The 22,663-nt window shown below is 40.4% G+C and overlaps 1 protein-coding gene across 1 annotated transcript in view; it reads right to left on the bottom strand.

Moving 5' to 3' along the window:
• Positions 1–22,663, bottom strand: part of LOC117459933 (cGMP-dependent protein kinase 2) — a 62,914-nt gene that overhangs the window by 12,192 nt on the left and 28,059 nt on the right. The window contains exons 6-17 of the mRNA XM_034101102.1: positions 19,566–19,629; positions 19,381–19,458; positions 18,814–18,908; positions 17,910–17,978; positions 7,207–7,305; positions 6,987–7,122; positions 6,428–6,564; positions 5,552–5,641; positions 4,428–4,569; positions 4,161–4,324; positions 3,249–3,371; positions 2,827–2,889 (exon numbers count right to left, since the gene is read on the bottom strand). Of these exons, the coding sequence (XP_033956993.1) occupies positions 2,827–2,889; positions 3,249–3,371; positions 4,161–4,324; positions 4,428–4,569; positions 5,552–5,641; positions 6,428–6,564; positions 6,987–7,122; positions 7,207–7,305; positions 17,910–17,978; positions 18,814–18,908; positions 19,381–19,458; positions 19,566–19,629 (1,260 nt within the window). The remainder of the gene's footprint in view (positions 1–2,826; positions 2,890–3,248; positions 3,372–4,160; positions 4,325–4,427; positions 4,570–5,551; positions 5,642–6,427; positions 6,565–6,986; positions 7,123–7,206; positions 7,306–17,909; positions 17,979–18,813; positions 18,909–19,380; positions 19,459–19,565; positions 19,630–22,663) is intronic.

The raw sequence follows: 22,663 nt of genomic DNA, 5'->3' as shown, positions 1-22,663 counted from the left end.
TCCTTTTTGATAAAGCTTATAGTTAGGGCTGATTAGATTCAGCCCCTAGTTTTGCTGATATAGGCTTAGTTTGTCGGGGGACATCTTACTTCTTCCTTCTCTCTGTCTATACCTGTGTACTCTCATGTTCCGATTAACCCAGCTTCCCCAAATGTCTTTCTTTTTGGTGTCTATATACGCCGGGATCCGGAGTCATGGATGATCCTGCGGTCCTGTGTCCTGGATCGCGAGCCCTGGATCGCGAGTCGTGGCTGTGATCCTGGATCATCGGTCATGGATGGATATCCTCGTGGATTCATCTTCCTATTATACACACATGCATTTCCAAACATTTGGACTACCTATGTTGCAAATGTATTATCTTTTCAATTTACACACGGCATCTATTGCACGTCTGTCCGTCCTGGGAGAGGGACCCCTCCTCTGTTGCTCTCCCTGAGGTTTCTCCCATTTTTCCCTTTAAACCATGGGTTTTCTCCGGAAGTTTTTCCTTGTACGATGTGAGGGTCTAAGGACAGAGGGTGTCGTATTGTCATACTGATATTCTGTACACTCTGTGAAGACCACTGAGACAAATGTAACATTTGTGATATTGGGCTATATAAATAAACATTGATTGATTGATTGATATATTCACAATATAATTGAATTTCACAGTGAAATCAATGCAGGCGCAGTTAATTAATGTGAATGTACAGGATAAATGATTACCAGGATTTCACAACATGTTACTGTATTATTTCATAGTAAAATGCTGTATTCAGACCATCCTCTGTGATAACACATTAAGTGATTTTCTTGCTTTTATCGCTCTTGCTTGGCTTTAAATACTAATTTATTTCTTTGGTGCAGGTTTTACTTAAATTGAAAGGGGCACCGCTGCATGTGCCTTGCGCAGGTGCACCTGGTCTGCCCCTGGCTCCGCCTCTGCCCAGGTGCACCTGGTCTGCCCCTGGCTCCGCCTCTGCCCAGGTGTTCCAAATTCCACTCAGCCGTGTATATATAAATAGAAGCTGGAGGAGAAGTATGTCTCGCATATCCTAACGCCGGGAGACACTCTCCTTAGAATACCTCTTTGCCATTTTGAGCAGTAGGCCATATTTTTGATTGATTGATTGATTGATTGATTTTTGCAGATGTGTTTATGTTTAGCCTGGAGGACCTGGTAGTCCAGTTTTTGCGGCTTTATTTTGTTTCCCATAGGGTTTATATTTGATTTCTGGTTGGGGGAGCTCTGGGTCCTACGGTCCGTGGTGTGGCTGGCTCGAGTTCCCTTCTGTTTGTTCCTTTTGGCCAATCCTCCAGACCTCTTTTTGTTTCCCGTTTTGCTTGTGTGAGCAAACGGCTGATTATCAATAAATGCTCGTTACCAAGTACCGGTTATTACGTGTATTCTTTTCATGGGTCTCAGCACGAGTCACTACCGCGGAGTAGAGGTTGGGGCCGTAACAACATGTCCAAGACAATGTGAAATGTACTTTGCACTACAATGGAGTAATACAAAGTTAAAATGGGCATTTTCTTTGTTTTTATTTGTTGATTGAGCTGATTGAATTGTGTAGTTATTGTGAAATCCCAGTTAACTAGTCAGATTTACAATATAATATCTTACCACAGCTCTGTACTGCTATATCACAGTAATTACATGGGCATGCATGGCAACTGTAAAATCACAGTATTTAGTTGTACTTTTTATTCTAATTTACTGTAAAATATCTACAGTAAATTACTTTGAAATATTTACAGTAATTACTGTGAAATCCATGCAACTAGTAGCCAGTAATGTACTGTAATTGTACAGCCAAACATTTTACAGTGTGGCTGTGATATGTATCATACATGTTGGTTATTTAGCAAGGTGTAAAACCATGTAAATCATTGTGCTAAAGATTAGCATCAATGGCTAAGCTAGACAGCTTTTTTTCTCCAAAAAAGTGGCTGTGGGGTAAAGTGAGCCAGTGGTTCAACTTAACCCCCCATGAGGCACTGAAGTTAAATGAAGTCTCTGTAGTATAAAATAGTGTTTTAGTGTAGTTTTTTTTTGTACTACACAACTGATTTGTAGTGTTGTAATACTCGAAACCGATCACTTTTTAAAGGTCTTGGTCTTGTCTCGGAATCGACTGCATTTGGTCTCGATCTCAAGATGTTATGTCAAGACCACGGCTATAGCTGGGGATCTGATGAAGTTTGGGTACAGAAATCCAACATATTTGGTTCTAATTGATTGATAGACACCTGACAGCTATGGCCTGCTCAGTAGTCTAGTCATTGGGTATCTACTGGCTTCCCAAGTCTTAGCATCAGCCGTTAGTTTTATGAGAACACTTTAAACATCATTCTCTGACCTTGTGCACCTTAACTGCGCCCTTTAATCCTATCCTCACCTAAGGAATACATTGCAAAGCTACTTCACCCATTAGTGATTCCAACACCATTAATACCTGTTTCTAATCGTCTTACAAATAGCCAGTTGGCAACCCCTCTGGTATGTCCTCTGACATTTATATCAAAGGTAAGAACCAGTTTGCCATATTGTGTTTCATTATAGGAGTGCAGGTCAGTCTTTAGGGACATCAGGTAATTGTTACAATTTTATACAATTGTTGTCTCAGTAATTGTTACATTTTTTAGTTGGGGACCCAAGGTTATTGCCTCAAAAAGCAAGTTATCTGGTGCACATCACCAGTTTACATTACCAGCTAACAACATGTCAAGCTAACAAGCATGCTGCCAGTAGCATTCTGCTAAACAGAACTTTACATCACAGTTTTGAATTAAATATAATTAAATTAAATTATGAGCAGTCAAGCGGAAGTTTCTTACTTGTGTTTTTTGATGTCAATGATGCCATTTTTTTTGTTTCCCAGCCTCTCGACTGGATTTAGCCTGATAGGAAGTGGAAGACATTTTATATTAGTCCAATTTATTAACCCTGAAGATTCTCTATTTAAGAGAAAGATACTGCCAGGAAACCTAACACACTTACATGATAACATTTGTATGACACTTGGCTGAATATACATAGCAGCAGCATCAACACTTACAAGCTGCTAGCACATTGGCTACAAAGGCAAATGTGGACAGGACATCAGTGTTACTGCAACATAATCATCCATTTCATATTTTTGAATGATATTGCCTGGTCTGCTCCACACCACCATCAACACAGTGGTTTCCTAAGTGTCTGTTTAAATGACAGAGCACTATCATCCTCATATCAGAAGTTGTTTCTTGATTCACCGTACTTGCAGAGTCTCCTGATAAGGTCGTCTGGACGCTTCCCTATTCTTTTAGGGAAGTCAACCTTCTCAATGCCATGGAGGACCATGGTGTATATCTTTATGGGGTCTGTGCCTGCAAAGGGAGGGCTGGAAAAAACCCAGAAGAAACAGATTTCCTGTTTATTGGGAAGTAAAATGATCATTACACTAATGAAAGAATGGGTTTAACATTAGGTTTCTTTCTTTCTAAGAGATTATAAAAACTAAATCCATCTAATTTAACATGTTTATTATTGTACATTCTTAAATACTGAAGTGACTGTTATTTTGTATATATTGATTGTTGTGTTTTTATGTAGGTCTTAATGTGTGCACATGTAAAAATGTGTCTTTTATTCTGTGTATATATATTTATACATATATATATATATATATATACATTTGTTTTATATTTGGGATTGTGGGAAACAGTATTTCGATCTCTCTGTCTGTACACATAAAGTTGACTTTGACTTGGACTTATTTTTCAACTTTAAACAGAGCCAGGGAAGCTGTTTCGAATGCCTCCAGGCTTTATGCCATTTTTTTAAAATCTTAATGTCTGAAACAAAACAAATAAATGAATTAAAAACAACTTGTAGTCAAACAAGCATGCATCAAATTAAAGACACTATCAACTAGATTGAATTTAATAGTGCGCATAAAGCACTTTTAGGATTAAGGGTGGGAGGGAGGAGGTGAAATATCTTGCTCATGTTGCCTTCTTTTAGTTGGGCACCTTACAGTTAAATGCTTTTATTACTGCATATATATATATTTAAACATTTTAGCTTAAATCAAATGTTGACCTGCTATGCTGAGTACACTCAACTTCACCTTCATAAAACGTTGCATCTAAGATTGTAAAAAGCTAATATTTTTGACTGACTGACTTACTTGCCAGTGAGAAGTTCAAATATGAGGATTCCTAAGGACCAGCAATCAGCTCCAAAGTCATGACCTTTGTTCATAATGACTTCGGGGGCCACATATTCTGGAGTCCCACAGAATGTCCAGGTCTTCTTTCCAAGGCCGATCTTTTTAGCAAAGCCAAAATCTGCCTGAGGAAACACAGAGGAATTAAGAATATATGTTAATAATTTAGATACACATTGCATAACACTCTTTAAATATTACAAAACATATTTAAAACAAGTGGCTTACCATTTTGACATAACCCTCAGCGTCCAGCAGAAGGTTTTCAGGTTTCAGGTCTCTGTAGATGATGCCCAAAGTGTGGAGGTAATCAAAGGCCTCTAAGACACAACCAGTACAAAACCTGGCTGTGGGCTCTTCAAAATAGCTCCTGGTAGGTTAAGAAAAGAACCACACAGGAATGGATCCATGAATACACAAAGACAGTTAGGACAACTACTAGGGTGTTGTGCATCTTAAGCCATACACCAACGGGGGTCCCCAGGAAAAGATATTGAGCTCTATACAGCAGAAGCACATGGCAATACCATAGTCTTCTTCCAAACATAATTGTATTTTGTGTACAGTTTGTTTGTTACAACTCCATATTGATCTCAATGCGTCATGATTGCTTCAGAGAACACTTGTGGTGAGAATTGGTGGGTTGGTTTTTGCTATTTTGTCAACCTATCTGATGCATTTCTTTAATCTCTGCCAGATTCAATGTCATCACTGGTCCTTTAAATTCATCTGAAATGTAAAACTGTCTGGACTAGATGTAGGTACATTTGGAGAGATAGATAGCAACTCACATTCCCAACCCAACCCCTCATTTGTTAGGTTAAATGATCACCTTGCAGTCATGCCAGGATGTTCCCCAGGTCAGTGCACTGTGGATGGTTTACATGTGCAACCATAGTCTATCGGTGCAACAGACCGAAACGCAGCCGCCAACATTGTAAATTGTCTGTGGTACTCTAATTATGGTCTCATGTTCCCAGTTAAGTATTCTATTACACTGTGACTAGAGCACCAGAAATATGAAGCATATCGCTGTAAACAGAATTCACCTGAGGCTGACCAAAACACAGCAAAAAGGAAATCTCAATCTCAGAATGTCTGAGAATAGCTGTATGCCATTATCAAAGTGTTTCGTTAGATCTCATAGATATTACAAAACCATTTCCCCTACTTCCCCATATTTTTCCTGTGAAGGTATTTGTGTGTGCATGCATACATATGCTCTCTCCCTAACAACATTCAAAATAAATATACTTATTACTTCTAGTGATTTTGAGTAAACTAATCCTTTAAGTTACTATGCATATTTTCAATAAAGTTGTTTATAATGTAGCAAAATAACCTACACTCACATATCCCGCAGCACAGTCCACAGCTCTCCACCAAGACACACCTCCAGCAGCATGTAGACAAACTTATCATCCCGATATGTTCGGAATAACCTGAAATACAGCCAACAGACTCTTTGTTAACTCCTGTTCGCGTTAAAAACATCACCAACCAGCAAGCTTACTACCCTGTTACTATTCTGTACATTTGAGGTGCACCTTTAGTCAAAACTGCATTCATGCTTTTTATTGGTATTGATGTCTTGTATTGGTAATGCAAATCCTAATAATATTAATGGTGAATAATGGTTGTCATAAACCCAGGACATGCGTCTAATGCACTTCTATGGACTAACGAGGGTTTACAGAGTGAAGCTGCAGATACAAAATACTGCTACTGCAACTCTTCAGAGAAAAGCCCTTGTTGTTCTATGAACTTGACAACACATGACGACACATTACATATAATTGACATACTTAGATTTAATTGATAATAAAAGACCTCTGAACTGATATAGAATAAAGGGAGTGTACGGAGGAGTGAACATCACATGATGGCTGACCTTTCCTCTGAATGACAGTCAACACACTGCTCACACAAGCCTTTGTTCTGTAAAGTCATAGTCCAGATAAATCTCAGTGCAGTGGATGGACCCGGGTCAGCAGCATTCTCCCAGCAGGTTTCTTAGCAACTCCACAGAGAAGCTCAAACACCACCACCACCCCTCCATTTCATCTTCTCCTTTCGGAATACAGGAGGTTTGTGTTGCCTAAAATCCTCCTGCCGCTTCTCTTGAACCTTGTTGTGCTTCCACTAGCTCAGACAAGCAGACAACAACTGCATATCTTTACACAAAGGTATCAGGGTATGGTTACACCTGCATGTGTGGTGAGATTCACCTGATGATGAACGCAGAGTTTGTCTGCTGAAGGATGTTTTTCTCAGAGTAGATGTGCTCCTGCTGTCTGGTGTCGACGATGTGCTTCTTCTTAATGCACTTCAGAGCAAACGTGGTGTCCTCGTCCTTCAGCTTTACCTGAGACGCAACAGAGAGGAGTTAGCCTTCATTAATAAACACTGTCCCTGTAATAGCCTCCCGAGGAAAAATACTTTGATTATAGTGAAGAGCCTCAGGAAATCTCATGTTTTTCCCATAATGATCTAGAACAGCTTAATGCTACATTTCACTTTTTTCCATGAAGTAGATTAGATGTTTCATCACTCACCCTGTCATATCCTCTGACCCAACCTGCCATGAGGTCACAAACACTGCCCCTTCATTTTGCAGATATATTTTAATAATATTCTTATTTTTCATCCATTGGTCATTGTGTTTGCTCAAAGATACCATACTACAAAGGGACTTGAGTTGAATAAATAACAAGAACAGGGTTTGGCTGTTAAAACATTATCCAGATAAATAAATTGCAGTATAATAGTAGTGTTACTGAAGCTAACCAGCTCCACTCGTCCAAACCCTCCCATGCCCAGAGTCGCGATGACCTCCAGATCCTTGAAAGGCAGGAGGGAAATCTTCTCCCTCAGCCTCCTCAGCTCCTGGGCCTCTGCAGAGTCAATATGAGGGGAGTGGGGCCTGAGAGAGGAACAGCAGGGGACATACGGTCACATTGGGCCCCCTGTTTGCTTTTACTCACTGACTCTGTCATGGTGCACTTACAGGGCGTTTCTCCTCTCATCACTCCTGGAAAGCTCATCTACATATTCCTTCAGATAAGCCTGGAGCTCCTCATAGGTTCCCACCATTTGGTTGAAATTGCTAGAGGGGGTAACAGGAGGAAATTAACAACCTTTAGTTTGGTGTGTGTGTGTGTGTGTGTGTGTGTGTGTATCGTGTTTGTGGGTATGTGTTTGTGTGTGGTATACGCAATACTATCTATAAAAACAGTATTAACTGGTTTGCAGCCACATAACTTATACAGAATACACTACTTTAAATTATTTTTGTACAAATGCACTGAATGGAAAAGCACAGCACGCTGTCGCACAAGCGCAGGCTACTAACTGTCATGGATTTGACTTTTTCTTTTATAATAATTCTTATTTAGTTTGCTTGTTTGTGTTCTGTTGTAACTGCTGTCCTTTCTGAGCCTGCTCTCCCATGTTCCTGCTCTTCTGTCATCCCGGTATCACGGCAAGACGTGAACATGTGACAATTTACCATGCTGGGAGACGTGAAGATGTCACGATTTCTTCCCTTCAAACGTGACAGTTACACAGTATTGTTAACATGGCCCAACCAGTGGAGATATACCCGGAAATGCCAAGCAAATGCTACCCCGACGGTCGGTTGTTATTGTCAATATTAATATAATAATGATTTATTTTTTAATAGTCACACTCGATTTCGCCGATTTTCTTTTTGCCCGAGCTGGTCGACACCTCTTTTAGCAGAAACAAAGGCTACATTAATGTATTAAATCGATGTTAATCCATGTGTGTGGATGTGAAATTAACGGATGTGACGTTGTGCCATTGCGTTGCCAGGCAACAACTTCGGTTCATCTTTAATTTCATAGTTCATAGTTCATAGTTTAATTTACAAACTCTTCAACTAGAACCGTAGTTATATTTAAAAACATTTTAGAAGGCCTCACGAAATACTTCAATGTAAATTTAAATCAATCAATCAATCAATGTTTATTTATAGCCCAATATCACAAATGTTACATTTGTCTCAGTGGACTTCACAGTTTGTACAAAATATCAGTATGACAATACGACACCCTCTGTCCTTAGACCCTCACATCGTACAAGGAAAAACTTCCAGAGAAAACCCAGTTTAAAGGGAAAAATGGGAGAAACCTCAGGGAGAGCAGCAGAGGAGGGATCCCTCTCCCAGGACGGACAGACGTGCAATAGATGCCGTGTGTAAATTGAAAAGATAATACATTTGCAACATAGGTAGTCCAAATATTTGGAAATGCATGTGTGTATAATAAGAAGATGAATCCACGAGGATATCCATCCAGGACCGATGATCCAGGATCACAGCCACGACTCAAGATCCAGCGCTCGCGATCCAGGACACAGGACCGCAGGATCATCCATGACTCCGGATCCCGGCGTATATAGACACCAAAAAGAAAGACATTTGGGGAAGCTGGGTTAATCGGAACATGAGAGTACACAGGTATAGACAGAGAGAAGGAAGAAGTAAGATGTCCACCGACAAACTAAGCCTATATCAGCAAAACTAGGGGCTGAATCTAATCAGCCCTAACTATAATCTTTATCAAAAAGGAAGGTCTTCCCGGTCTAAATGTGAAGGAATGTGTGTATAACAAAATACATCTGTCATTACCAATACCGGAAACAGACGTAGGCAAGATCCTCAGCTCGGTGATTCGATGGTTTAGCAGCAATGCACGTTGGGAAATGGTGTTTATGCGATGTAAAATCCGAAAAAAAAATTTAATAATACTTTATTCCTTGCTTTTCTCTTTGAAAGTCATCACATAACGGCATTGTAATACACGGTTCGGCGGCATTAAATATTACATATCTGCCGTAGTTCTCTATTTATAGAGCCCTAATGAGAAGACTTCTAGACAAACATGAGGAACTGCCGCCAAAACTGAAAACGTGACGTGGATCATAATTATATCAGCAATTAAACAACATCTTACATTTATTTTCACACAATACGTCTCCTTGCAGTATCAATACTAATTCGGCTGACTTTTATCTTAGATCCAATTGGTAGATAGGCTGTAATTACACCATAACGGTGCGTAGCTGATAGAAACGGACTAACGGTTAAATGATTAAAGCATGTTATTGAATTGTATTATTTGATTGCTATTGTGGCCAGCCTAAGGCACACCTGTGCAATAATCATGCTGTCTAATCAGCATCTTGATATGCCACACCTGTGAGGTGGGATGGATTATCTCGGCAAAGGAGAAGTGCTCACTATCACACATTTTTTCAGATTTGTGAACAATATTTGACAGAAATGGTTATTTTGTGTATATAGAAAATGTTTTAGATCTTTGAGTTAATCTCATGAAAAATGGGAGCAAAAACAAAAGTGTTGCATTTATATTTGTGTTCAGTGTATGTGAACATTATGAGATGGACAGCCAGAGAGAATAAATGAAAAACAGTTGTGAAATATCATATGACAAAACAAGTCAAGGCTCCTCCTCCTCTGGCTCGCTTCATCAGCCTAAAGTCCACCTCAACCAGGGTTACTAGAGGTGCGGCTAGGGGAGACTGCACCATCCCATTTAGGAAAAGCGCATTCAGCCAGGCTGTCTTTTCATTCCACGCATCCCATCAATGGAATTCAATACCACAACCAATAAGAGAATCCTCATCCTACTACACATTCAAGCAGTGTTAAAAAGTTTCTCATTAATAATCAACAGTGTCAGCACTGATGTGTGTGTGTGTGTGTGTGTGTGTGTGTGTGTGTGTGTGTGTGTGTGTGTGTATGAGTGATTTGTAAAACATCACAGACAGAAAGGTATATCCGTCATTTAACAGTAAGTTATTGAAATTATGAATCCATAGATGTGTCTCCCATCACCCAAAACCCCTGACTATTCTCTCAACTCAGTATTTACATTCTTATATTCAAAGAAAATCAGTAATATCTTTAAAAACTACAAGTCATTTTATATCAGCTGTGCACCGTTATGGTCCTAAGTGTAAAAAGTATGTAGAAAATGATGAGCTATGTTAAAATGTTTTCTGGATGTCCCACATGTATTTGTTATGCAAATTAGTGTCACAATTGCCAAAAACGGAATTTTCCCACTTTTCACTCTATCTCAGCCAATATTGCAGATACATGAACAAATAATGTGTCTAGACCCATGTTTTGATGGTCAAAGATCACAATAAAACTATTCCCAAAGTGATCACATGTATCTGTGGCATGCTATGCAAATTTAGAGACGCCAATATTGCAGTACAGTAAGTGAACACATAAGGTGTCTAGACAGATGTTGTGTATTTAACTAATACTTATTTGTTTTGTACTAGCCTACAGCAAGGGTCAAACATCATAATATAAGTATTGATGTGACTACTCTTTCCCATTCCAGATAAGCAGTCAAGGTTTGGCTCTCCACTATCTGATTAATACTCAATCATCGTTTTCAATGCTATCATCAGAGTCAAATTCCTCTTCCTCTTCGTCTTCCTGTTCACGCTCTGTCTTGTCCAGGAGATCAACCAGGGAGGTTGGCAGGACAGGACCACAGGACCACACCGGTCTCAACACTCCATCAGTCTTCATCCATCCCTGCTCCTCATCATAGGGGTTTGGTTTTTCTAAAATTGATTCATCAGCTCGCTTGTACAGGGCGACACGATGGTTCACACGTTGGACGTGCGGCTTCAGAGCATCATAGCATGGAGGAAGGCGAGCCAGGTCAACCTTAGACTTGGCAGTGAGTTTATCGTCCTGCCCGACCATTTTGCGCAGCAACTTGGCACGGACTACGTCCACTGAAGACTCACGACTCTCTCCATATATCAGACAGGTGAATTGCTCCAACTGCTTTAGCACCTCAGGCTTGACATTCCAGTTGTCACAGAGTTGACTGAACGCCCTGTGAAACTTCGGGATCTTCTCCAGCGTTTTCAAGGGCCCCACCTTCCCCTTCCCTTTGAAGGCACCGGTGCAGTCTTCTCCGCTGAACACATGGAATCCAAGAAGTGTGGCACAGTAGTCTTCTCCCAGGTATTCTGCGAGCTCAGAGAGGTTGAGAAGTTGTCTATGTTTCCCTGACCCCGTATCCAGGTATATAGTCAGCCTGATGGCATGAGCGTGGTAAAGAAGAATCACAAAGATATCTGTGTCAGGTGTTCTGACTACAGCATTATTGTACCCAAGGGCAGCAGCATGATGAAGGTAGAGTACCACCCTTGTATCAGTCTCTTCCTGGTTGCTGTAGATTGTGGGGAGCTCCCGTACCTCAACCTGATACACAATGGGACATTGCACTTTGATCAACAATGACAGAGGCTAGACACAAATCACAGATAATCACTTAGAGTATAATTAAACCATCAATCACTTTTAATATGGGCTTTCAATTTACCTTGCCATTTGAGGAGAGAAGTTGATGGGCTCTCCCTTCCACGACCAGCACTGCCATGTCTGTTCTTTCCAGCCTTGAAGCTGCCTGTTGATCACTCCATACACGCAGCAGGAGCTGGCAGAGTTGCTTTTTGTTGTCATCATGTGTGAGAAACATCTTGAAGTCATATGGCTTCCTGGTTGCTGGTCCAGCCAAAATTATCTTCTCTGAACTGCCACGTCTCAAGCTCTCCTGTGCTTTGATAGATCCTGGATGGTAACTGTCAGTCGAGAACAAAAAATGCTTTTTGGCCACCATCTGATCAAGCACTTGTAGGCATATCTCCCCACAGGTTGGAGGAAGGTTGGTGAGGACATGGAGCAGAGCCATACCATCCTGAATGAACAGGGCATCCTTAGGGTACGGCAGATCCTTTGGGGTCGTGTCCGCCAGAATGTAAAGAAAGGGTCCAATCATAACCACATGACGGACAAATGTATCTGGCCAACACCAGATGATGGGTAGGGCTTTCATACAGACACCAAGATCAAATGTATTCAGGACCCACCTCTGATCCACCTGATCAGTGGCTAGCTCAGAATGCTTCAGTAGCTCACGAACAACTGTATTGTCAGTGATTGGTTGATGGATGGGCGTGAAGCAGAGGTGGGACCAAGTCATTGTTTTGCAAGTCCGAGTCAAGTCTCAAGTCTTTGCACTCAAGTCTGAGTCAAGTCTCAAGTCTTTGCGCTCAAGTCCGAGTCAAGTCTCAAATCAGGTTGGGCAAGTTCAAGTCAAGTCCTAAACTTTCACAAAACGAGTCTTAAGCAAGTCATTATGTGTTTTTCACCAAATGTAATGACATCGATCAACAGAATAATACTTAATAATCAAACTGCTCTTTATTAGTCACATTAATAATTTAATAATCAATTTTCTCTCTGCTGGTAAAGTAACGTGTTTTTTTCTAATTTAAGAGGGATCAGTAAGGTAAGGCTACCGTGACGGTTTTATTCAGAAGGAGTTTAATGTATAAGATCCCTGATGTTGAGGTAACCAGAATATTTATTTCCACTGTGTACAACATGTTATGAGGGACCCACAATCTATCTTTATGCAAGGGATAATGTGCAGCGAGCGGGCTCTATGGGGAAAAGAACACCTGCATCTAGATCCCTCTGCAGGTGGTACTTTAACTATATTTTGATGCTAATACTTTTGTACTTTTACTTGTAACATTTTGAATGCAGGACTTTTTATTGTAACCGAGTATTCCTACACTCTGGTACTTTTACTCAAGTACAAGATCTGAACTTCTCCCACCTCTGACAGTAAATCCTGAGTGGTTACCAAAATAAAGGTAACCAAAAAAGGTTATTTTAATTTTATAAATCCTGCACTCAGCTTTCTCCAATATCATTGAAAAGCAGCAGATGCTGCTTCTTTTTTTCGGTTTTCGCTAATTTATTGACTTTTTCCGACGCGTTTGCATTTAAATCCATTTCCCCGTCGCTCTGTGTAGCTGGCCTGTACCACTACACCTGCTGTGCCCCCCACCCTTCTTTCACATAATGGTATGATCCTAGTGTGTCCTCGCATATGATTGGCCGCATTGTGGCCCAAGCTAAATAAAGACACGCCCCTGCCTGCAAGGATTCTCAGCAAGAGTAGAAGCGGCTGAAGATTCTGCTCTCCCCAACGGGAGTCTGCTCTTCTAGCGGCAGCTCGCGATCGGCGTGTTGGAGACCTCTGAATTAAATTATCAAGTCACCTCAAGTCAGAAGGCTCAAGTCCAAGTCAAGTCCCGAGTCATTGGTGTTCAAGTCCAAGTCGAGTCGCAAGTCTTTTGTGATTTTGTCAAGTCGAGTCTCAAGTCATCAAATTGGTGACTCGAGTCTGACTCGAGTCCAAGTCATGTGACTCGAGTCCACACCTCTGGCGTGAAGTAGTCCACTGTTGATTTTCTGAGTGGAGGAGTACCAGTTGCAGAGGTGAAGCCCCCTAGTCCAGGCACAGGCTGCTGTCCATTGCTTCCGATGTACCTGATAAAGAGCCAGATGTAGTACACTTGCATCTCAGTTGTATAGACTGTGTCATTCTCTGCTGGCGGTGTGAATGATGAGCCATCATGAAGTGCAAGGGTGGGAGTGTTTCCGGTGTGTTGACTTTCAGGCTACGCTGTTGCGATGACGGGTAGCATTCGGACCTTGTTGCTCTCAAACCCAGGCTTGACCACCTGGACCATGATTCCCCCAGCACTGTTGACAATGTTGCTGCTGTGCACACTGGGCGTGGTTTTATTCAAATTGTCCCACTCACAGTGGAATACCATGTTTCCCTCTCCTATCACAATTGCGGGTGTCCGATAGGATGAGACTTTGTCCAGGACCTTTGCCAGGGCAGTTTCCAACTCCAAACCAAATCCGTAGCTCTCAGAGTGGCCAAGCCTGTGTAATATTGTGGTGAGCTGCTTGCTTCTGAACAAGTGCCTGACAGTCACACAGAGTAGAATGTGTTTTGGTAACTTCCATTCTCCCTCTGACACTACACGGCACAGTTCTTGCCCAATGGAGAATACCAGGCGCTTCATCTTTTCATTCGTCTCCATGTCTTCCTTGCCAGCCATAACCATGCTGAGAAACTGGACGAGGTCTGTGGGTAGGGGGGTTTCAGGAGTGAGCTCCATGTCGTCAGCTGTTGGCAGCCACATAGGTCTTTGGACTCTCTGAAAGCCTGCATAATATTCTGGCGGAGTAGGTAGGAGAGCAACGTTTTTGTACTTGTCTGTGGTTCCGAGAATGTAAGCTCATGCAACGGCATTCAATACCGTGATTTTCAAGTTGTACACCAGCCAGAAAGAAATGGCATCAGCATTGTCGTGGTCAACTCTCGTAAACTGGATATGCTCCTAGATTGGATCTTTCTGTAGCCGTTTCAGGAGTTTCTCTGAGCGATAATTTGTGTTCTCGTACCCATTCAATTTCAGCTCTTCCACATACAGCAAGAGCAAGGAAGATAGCTGTAGGACTTCAATTTGCTGGACTACATGATTTCCAATGTGTTCCAGTACTGAAACAAATGCCTTTTCATGGGAGGCTGACATGAAAGCTTGGTTGGTATCCTTAGCTCCTGTTTTAAGAATACTGCTGCGCTCGTAGTTGGCTAATGCTGTGCGGAAAGATTTAAAGCACGACTGATGGTGTTTAGCCTCACAAGTAAAGAGGTCTTTGCCCTTCACTTTGAAGTCAAACTAGACCCATATTCTCAGCCTGTGATTCTATTTGCTCCCATGCATTTTCTTTGTTCTTATAAGATGGGAAGTATTCAGGTCTCTCAGTTTTACGATGACCATCTTTGATCTAAACTAACTAATTTTAGTTCGGGTTTTTTTTGGTGTGAACGCAACTTTTCGGAACTATATCGGAACTATTGTGGGAAACGTACTCCGGTGTGAAAGCGCCTAAAGATACCCTGTTATACAATCACAACTTTTGAAAATTATAACAGATGTTCTGAGAGCAGCCATCATGTTCCACAGTTTAACCTGTTAAGCCCTGGGCCTATTTTTCAGGCCTCAGGCTCGAAAATGACATGCCCAGAATGAATGATTATCTTCACAACTAAAAGGGGTATATGAATAATATTTTTTTATCAAAGCAATGATACAATAAATAAATCTATCAGTATACGATATATTTAAAAAAATGAATGCCATTTTAGTTTTTTGTTACTTTGTTCTTAAAGCTGAACCTGCTGCTCCTTACAGAGAGAAGAGGGAAGAAGCTGTGTGAACTACTTTACATAGTGGATAAGGGTGGATAGCCCCCAATGTTCTGTGTGTCAAAATGAAAGAAAGCCCACATGCAACTAGACATGAGTCTAGTTGAGTTAGCTACTTACCTTGTTTGTTTGAAGGTTGAATGTGTGTGTGTAGCCAAGTTAGCTACTTGTTTGTTTTTGGCGGGAACATTTGTTCACTACTGCCAGAGCTGTATGCCACAGATACATGTGATCACTTTGGGAATGGTATTATTGTGATCTTTGACCATCAAAACATGGGTCTAGACACATTATTGTTGTTCGTGTATCTGCAATATTCGCTGAGATAGAGTGAAAAGTGTGAAAATTCAATTGTTGGTAATGGTGACACTAATTTGCATAAAAAATAAATGTGGGACATCCAGACAACATTTTAACATAGCTCATCATTTTCTACATACTTTTTCCACTTAGGAAACACTGATTATAAGAATATTTCTGTGTCGGTGCAAAATACATCGTTCTTGGTACAAGACTAAAATGCTATTTGCTTGTAATGGCGGCACTAATTAGCATAATAGCATGCCACAGACACATGTGATCACTTTAAGAATAGTTTTATTGTGTTCCTTGATCCTCAAAACATGGATCTGGATACCTTATTTGTTCAGTTATCTGCAATAATGGCTGAGATATAGTGAAAGGTGTAAAAAGAGTGAAACTCGATTTTTAGGGTAAATAAACACTAATTTGGGAAACAAATATACGTGGGACAATTTTTCAACTTTTTAACATAGCTAATAATTTTTACAATCTAGAAAAGCTGATTAAAAGTATATTTCAGGGGGGTGCATGATACCCCCTTCTACCCACTAGACTAGTCACGTTTTCAGTTTTGGCGGCAGTTCCTCATGTTTGTCTAGAAGTCTTCTCATCAGGGCTCTATAAATAGAGAACTACGGCATATATGTAATATTTAATGCAGCCAAACCGTGTAAAGCCGTTGTGTCCTTGGGCAAGACACTTCACCTGAACTTGCTCCTGTGGGTATTTTCCACAGTACATGACCATTGCATGTATGGTATTTGTAAAGCGCTTTGAGCATCTGGAAAAGCGCTATAATAAATGTAAGGAATTATTATTATTATTACAATGCCGTTATGTCATGACTTTCAAAGAGAAAAGCAAGCACACAAAGAAAGTCATCAGATTTCACATCGCATAAACACCATTTCCCAACCATCGAATCACCAAGCTGAGGATCTTGCCTACGTCTGTTTCCGGTTTCGTTTAAGACGGATGTATTTTGTTATACACATTCCTTCACATTTACATTTTAATTTACTTTAAAGTATTTCGTGAGGCCTTCTAAAATGTTTTTAAATATAACTACGGTTGTAGTTGAAGAGTTTGTAAATTAACATGAACCCAAGTTGTTGCCTGGCAAGGCAATCGCACAATGTCACGTCCGTTAATTCCACATCCACACACATGGATTAACATCGATTGAATACGTTAATGTAGCCTTTGTTTCTGCTAAAAGAGGTGTCGACCAGCTGGGGCAACAAGAAAATCGGCGAAATCGAGTGTGACTAGTAAAAAGAAATCATTATTATATTAATATTGACAATAACAACCGACCGTCGGGGTAGCATTTGCTTGGCATTTCCGGGTATATCTCCACTAGTTGGGCCATGTTAACAACACTGTGTAACTGTCACGTTTGAAGGGACGAAATCGTGACATCTTCACGTCTCCCAGCATGGTAAATCGTCACATGTTCACGTCTTGCCGTGATACCGGGTTGCTTCTGTCAGTAGATCCACTCACCTGCTCCCCATTCCCTGATCAGCTCCTTCCTATCTATACCAGAGCATTTACTTGCTGCCAGATTGTCTTTGAGCTATGAGCCTGAGCTTTCCTTTGTCGTGTACCATATTCTGCCAGTGCCTGTATTTTTAACCATTGCCTGTTTTCCCTGGACAATGCTTTATGTTCAAAGTTCAAGGCTTTTATTAGTCATACGTACATAGCTACAGTGTAGTTATGACGATGAAAATCTTAGGTCACAGGCTCTTCCAACAGTACAAGTAAGACTGAGCATTTGCACCTGCCCTTGTGGTGTTATGCATTCGGTTTTTTTCCTTGAACTGTTGGAGTAGCACTGTATAATTACATCTGTTAGTTAATGTGGATGACACCAATATGTCATCCACTAAGGGCTGTGCTCTGGGGTTTGACTGCAGCGTTTGATGTCATGGACCTCTTATTGCCAAATGTAATGTCAAGGATTTTCATAGAACATAAGGATCTCGCTGACAGTTTACCCAGGGTTGGTTCAAAAATAATATGTAGTTTCTGACATTATAATCTTCCATACTCCTCAATCCATCTTCAGTAATAACTGGTTGCAGCAATGAAAGAGTAAACAGCAGTAACAAAACACAGATGAGGATATATTACTGCTCTTTACATTCTCATCTACCGTACATTAAAATGGCCTTTAATATAAGCTTTGGTTCCAGCTGTACACAATAACATATCAGGTAAACATCTTGTATGTACTCACTCTCTGTCCACCACCAGGCAGTGTGTGTCGTTCTCATTGCAGATAATGTTGGCTGAGCGAACATCCTCACTGTAAACAAATGCAACACAACACACATGAACACATTCTGTGGAGCACCCCTCTGACATGCCTTAGATCTCTGCTCAGATGAGCAGAAGGATTTGTCCCGTGTCTCCTCTGATTGTTTACCCATAGTCAACCCAGACACAAGGAACTGGCCCAAACTGCTCTCTACAGTGGAGCTACTTAAAGCAGCCTTCTTATCTTCATGGGTTAATTGGTAATATTATAACACGCAGTGTTGGAAGAAGTATTTAGATAATTAACTTAAGTAAAAGTACAAATATGATGGCCTTAAAATGTTCCATTACAAGTAAAAGTCCTGATTTCAAAATATTACTTGAATTAGTACTCATTCTACACAATGACCCATTTCAGAATAATATAAAAAGTGTACGACAACGGATCTCTTGAAATTATTATATATTATGGTTATTATGTTATCCTGTTTTATCCATATAAGAGCATTTTAGTGTTGAAGTTATACCATATCAGCAGATCATGTGTTTAAATATGTACAAAGTAACTTGGAGTGTTGTAATAAATGTAGTCGAGTAAAAAAAGTACTTAAGTAAAATACTTGACTTAAAATACTTTGCTACTTTCCACCGCTGCAAACCGCTCACTACAGTGGACAGGTAGGATACTCAAAAGTAGTATTATTATCTTCATGGGTTTCACTTGTCAACTGGCAATGTGTTAACAAGTGAGCATTGATGGCTGCCAGAAGAACACGGAGCATGAGCTTCAGAGAGTTGGTGCTCACTGAATACCATGTGATGTGAGCTTTGAGGGTCTGTAATATATCAGTTATGCAGTTCTGTGTCCTCAGTCCTGTCTGTACCTGATCAGAGCTTTTTCTCCAAAGTAATCTCCAACTCCCAACGTCTTGATTTGCTGTGGTTCAGCCAGCCCCTCTGTGCTCTGAGTGACTATCACCTACAGAGAGAACTGAACTGAGACAATCATTATTTTCTAATGGGAGTCAGTCAGTATACAAGCTGTAGAGGCAATATACAGTATATGGGACCTAATATTCAGCTTAAATCATACATAATCATTCATAACTGGATATTTGGCATTAAAGATATATGATTTCCTATACTTGAGAATCATATTATACATGCAAAGCTAAATACCTCAAGTCATATAGCATCAAGGTGAGTTATGAGCAGCTATGATTCTTAAGGGTAATACTGTATTGATTTCCAGATATTTCTTCATTTGAATTGCCCTCTGCGTATTGCAACTACTGCAGAAAAATCAGCTCCGGATAAATAAAATGATATATATATTATCATGATAACATTTTATGTATTTGCTTCAAGGCAAATGAATCGTGCAAATGATCTTGAATAAATCAAATACTGAGGCTTTAGGACCGTTTGACAGTCTTGTGCAGATATCTCACCTCTCCTTTTGCAATAATAAAGAAAGTGTTTCCTTCTTCACCCTCTCGAATGATATACTCCCCTTTTTCAAAATAGTCCTGAAAAGACAGAAGGTCAGTCATTCTCTTTAAATCAGAAACAGACACTGTATGGAACTTGATAAAATGTAGAAATATGCTAAAAAACGTCAGTGTGAAATACTCACCACTTCAAGACAATCCACAACCTTGGCCAGCTTCTCCTCAGGCAGTCCTCGGAGAAGGGACACACTGACAGAGACACAAATACACACTTTTTTTTAACGGATGTTGGCATTTATCATATACAGTAAACTGCAAAATAATAGAATTGTAGGAAATGTTACAATGCACTTAATTTTCTGCCACTAAAAATGGTCTTTAAGGCATTGTATTTGGTATATCATGCAGGATTTTGATGATTTAATAATGATAGCATAGAGAACCGCAGTGACGCATTGTAAAACCCGGAAGTAAATTAGCATTTTTAGCACTTCCGATTCCTTCGTCAAAAAGCAATGCATTTTATCCATAGGGTTTTGGAAAATAGCTCGAAATAAGGTCTGTGGTTGACACAAATTTAAGAGATAAATCACGTTTTGTTCTACGACATTAAATACATCAGCAGTGACCCCACTGGTGATTTTTGAAGAGTTTACGTGTCTGAAAAACGATGGTTGTTACTGAGTGGCTGAATAGGACTACAGAAATTGTCGAGGCCGTTGTACATCATTACGCCTAACACGTAAACACTCCCGCTAAGTTTGTTTCCCCTGTGTTCTGCTTGAAAGCAAGTACCTGCCTATCTCTAGTATCTGTAGTATCTTTAGTATCTGTATATCTATATCTGACCATTAGAATCTGTATTTTTGAAATTGTCGTTTTTAACATCGTAGTTTTATAAATTATAGAATAATTAATTACCAGTGTTTTCCAATTTTACTCGGCAGTTTGTTTCGTTAGCTAACGTTAGCTAAAGCTAGCGCTACCAGTTAGCTATGCAATGGTTTGTTGCTTTGCTCCGGGTTGCAGCCACAGGTCTTCGCATGAAACGTGTTCGTTCTATCGTTTCCCGGCCAATGTTTTCCAAAGGAGAGTCTGGATTCGTGCCATGAGGTAAGCTGACGTTACATTTGTGTCCATGTCACGGTGAAATGTAAATGATGGGTAGTGACTGTATCGCCGTTTTAGAGATGGAGCTGCTGAAAAGACATAAGTAAAGATAATGAATACATCCTATTAAAACCTGTGTGGCTTATATGATAAGTCTAATTAGTACAAGCAGCATAACGTTTCACCAACTAAAGATTGTAGTCAGGGAAATCAGTTTGACATATTGAACTAATAACAAATCACCTCTGGCTGGCAGAGAACTCTCTGCTCCATAGCTTCTCTTTGAAGTAAAATCACATGTACATTTATATTCAATTTAATATTCCATCCCTCGCATACTTTTGTATATACACAAACATTTCCCAAATTGGGATCAATACAGTAATATCTTATTTTAATTCATTAAGAAATATAACTATTATAATTAGTGTAACAGCTGACACCTATTTTCAATATGGATTAATCTACCCTTTATTTCTTTAGTTCAATTTTCATCTATAAAAATGTCAAAATAGTGAAAATGTTCACGAGACAAAGTGCAAGGTTATATCTTTAGATGTTTTGTTTTAGCCTATGTACTGTATGTCTTAATGCTCTTATATGTGACGGTGTGACTTCCATGAAACTAATATGTTATATCTTCCCAACAGACGAGCTGACAGGAAGCCTAACACTCTAACAACCACAACATTGCAAAGGCGAGTAAATGTAAATTAAAAACGATTCACAATTTTTTAATTTCTTCTACTTTCTTGCAGTGAGGTGAAGCTGACCTTGCACTTGGTGCCAGTAAGGATGTTCCTCACGCAGGCTGAATGTTTCTCCTTCCTTACTGACACATAAGCCCTTGATTTGCAATGCTTCACTAATTGTCATTTCCCTGGCTCCGTAGGGACACTTTACCTCCAGCACAGCGGAAGACCCTACCAGACCATCTGGAGATGCCCCCAACAATCCTGATTGGGAGAGCCACAAACCTGACTCATGGACCTGCATCTGGGTTGCAGTGGTGAATGCCCTGACACCCTCACATTCATTCAAAGTCCCCCACTGTACAGGCAACACACCATCAAGGGCCTGTTGTTGCCCTAGCACCCTGGCAATAAGGGAAGCAGTCACACGCTTTGACCTCAGGACAGCTCCAAAGTCGCTGGCAGTCAACCTTCCTTTCCTGAACAAATGCCAGTTTGGGTTGGTTCGCTGACCAGTGGTAGCCACCTGAATTGCCCTCTGTTGCTCCTCAGACAATGCCATGCTTGCCACAATTGCCTCAGGTCCCTGATGCCCAACAGATTTGAGAATTTCTGGAACAGTAAGTGTTTCCAAGCTGTAGTGTTCCTCTTCTGGCTCGGGGGAGAGAAGCCAATACATTCCTGAGAACCTGCCCCCGAGTCTGTCCCTCAGCCACGATCTTCGGAGGTGGGCTCTCTTGTCAGCGGGTTTAATGACTTATTGGTTGGAGGAAATAGCTCCTCCACTGAATGCGTACGTTTAGCTGCCTTTGGCTTCTTCCACTGACAGGGGGTGTCAGTGCAGCTGAAATTGTGGATGGCAAAGATGGCTAATGCAGCCGCATAACTGCATTTCCATTCTCCACATGGGCATTCACATTTTGTGGAGAGAATTCCCTCTTCTCCTGAAGATACCTGTGGTGGTGGGATTGTTTTATTATTTAAAATATATTTACATTTGTAATGCCTTCCCAATTATCCCTTGAATTGTTTATAGCCTACTGTATGTTTATTTCATGGATATTTCTGTGTTTTCTGGTGTGTAATATTTGTAATCTTGGGGCCTCTTCTCTTTAACGTCTACATGCTACCACTGGCTCAGATAATGTAACATTATAACAACAAAATAAGTTACCATAGCTATGCAGATGACACACACATCTACGTAACCATTTCACCAGGAGACAATCCCCTGCGAAATGAACCATTGTAGACCATGGTAGACCATGGTTGGGATATGGCACCACAGTCAACCATGGTAGAGCACTGATATAAACCATGGTCTACCATGGACATAAACCATGGTCTACCATGGTCGACCATGGAAATAAACCATGGTCCACCAGTACCATGGACATAAACCATGGTCCACCAGACTGGAAATAATATAAATTAATAGAAGCTTTTCAATAGTTTCAAGCATTTCATTTTAAAATATTTGT

This window comes from Pseudochaenichthys georgianus, chromosome 15 (genome assembly GCF_902827115.2).
Source record: "Pseudochaenichthys georgianus chromosome 15, fPseGeo1.2, whole genome shotgun sequence".
NCBI classification, from domain to species: Eukaryota; Metazoa; Chordata; class Actinopteri; order Perciformes; family Channichthyidae; genus Pseudochaenichthys; species Pseudochaenichthys georgianus.
This window is presented reverse-complemented; position numbering and strand designations above follow the sequence as displayed.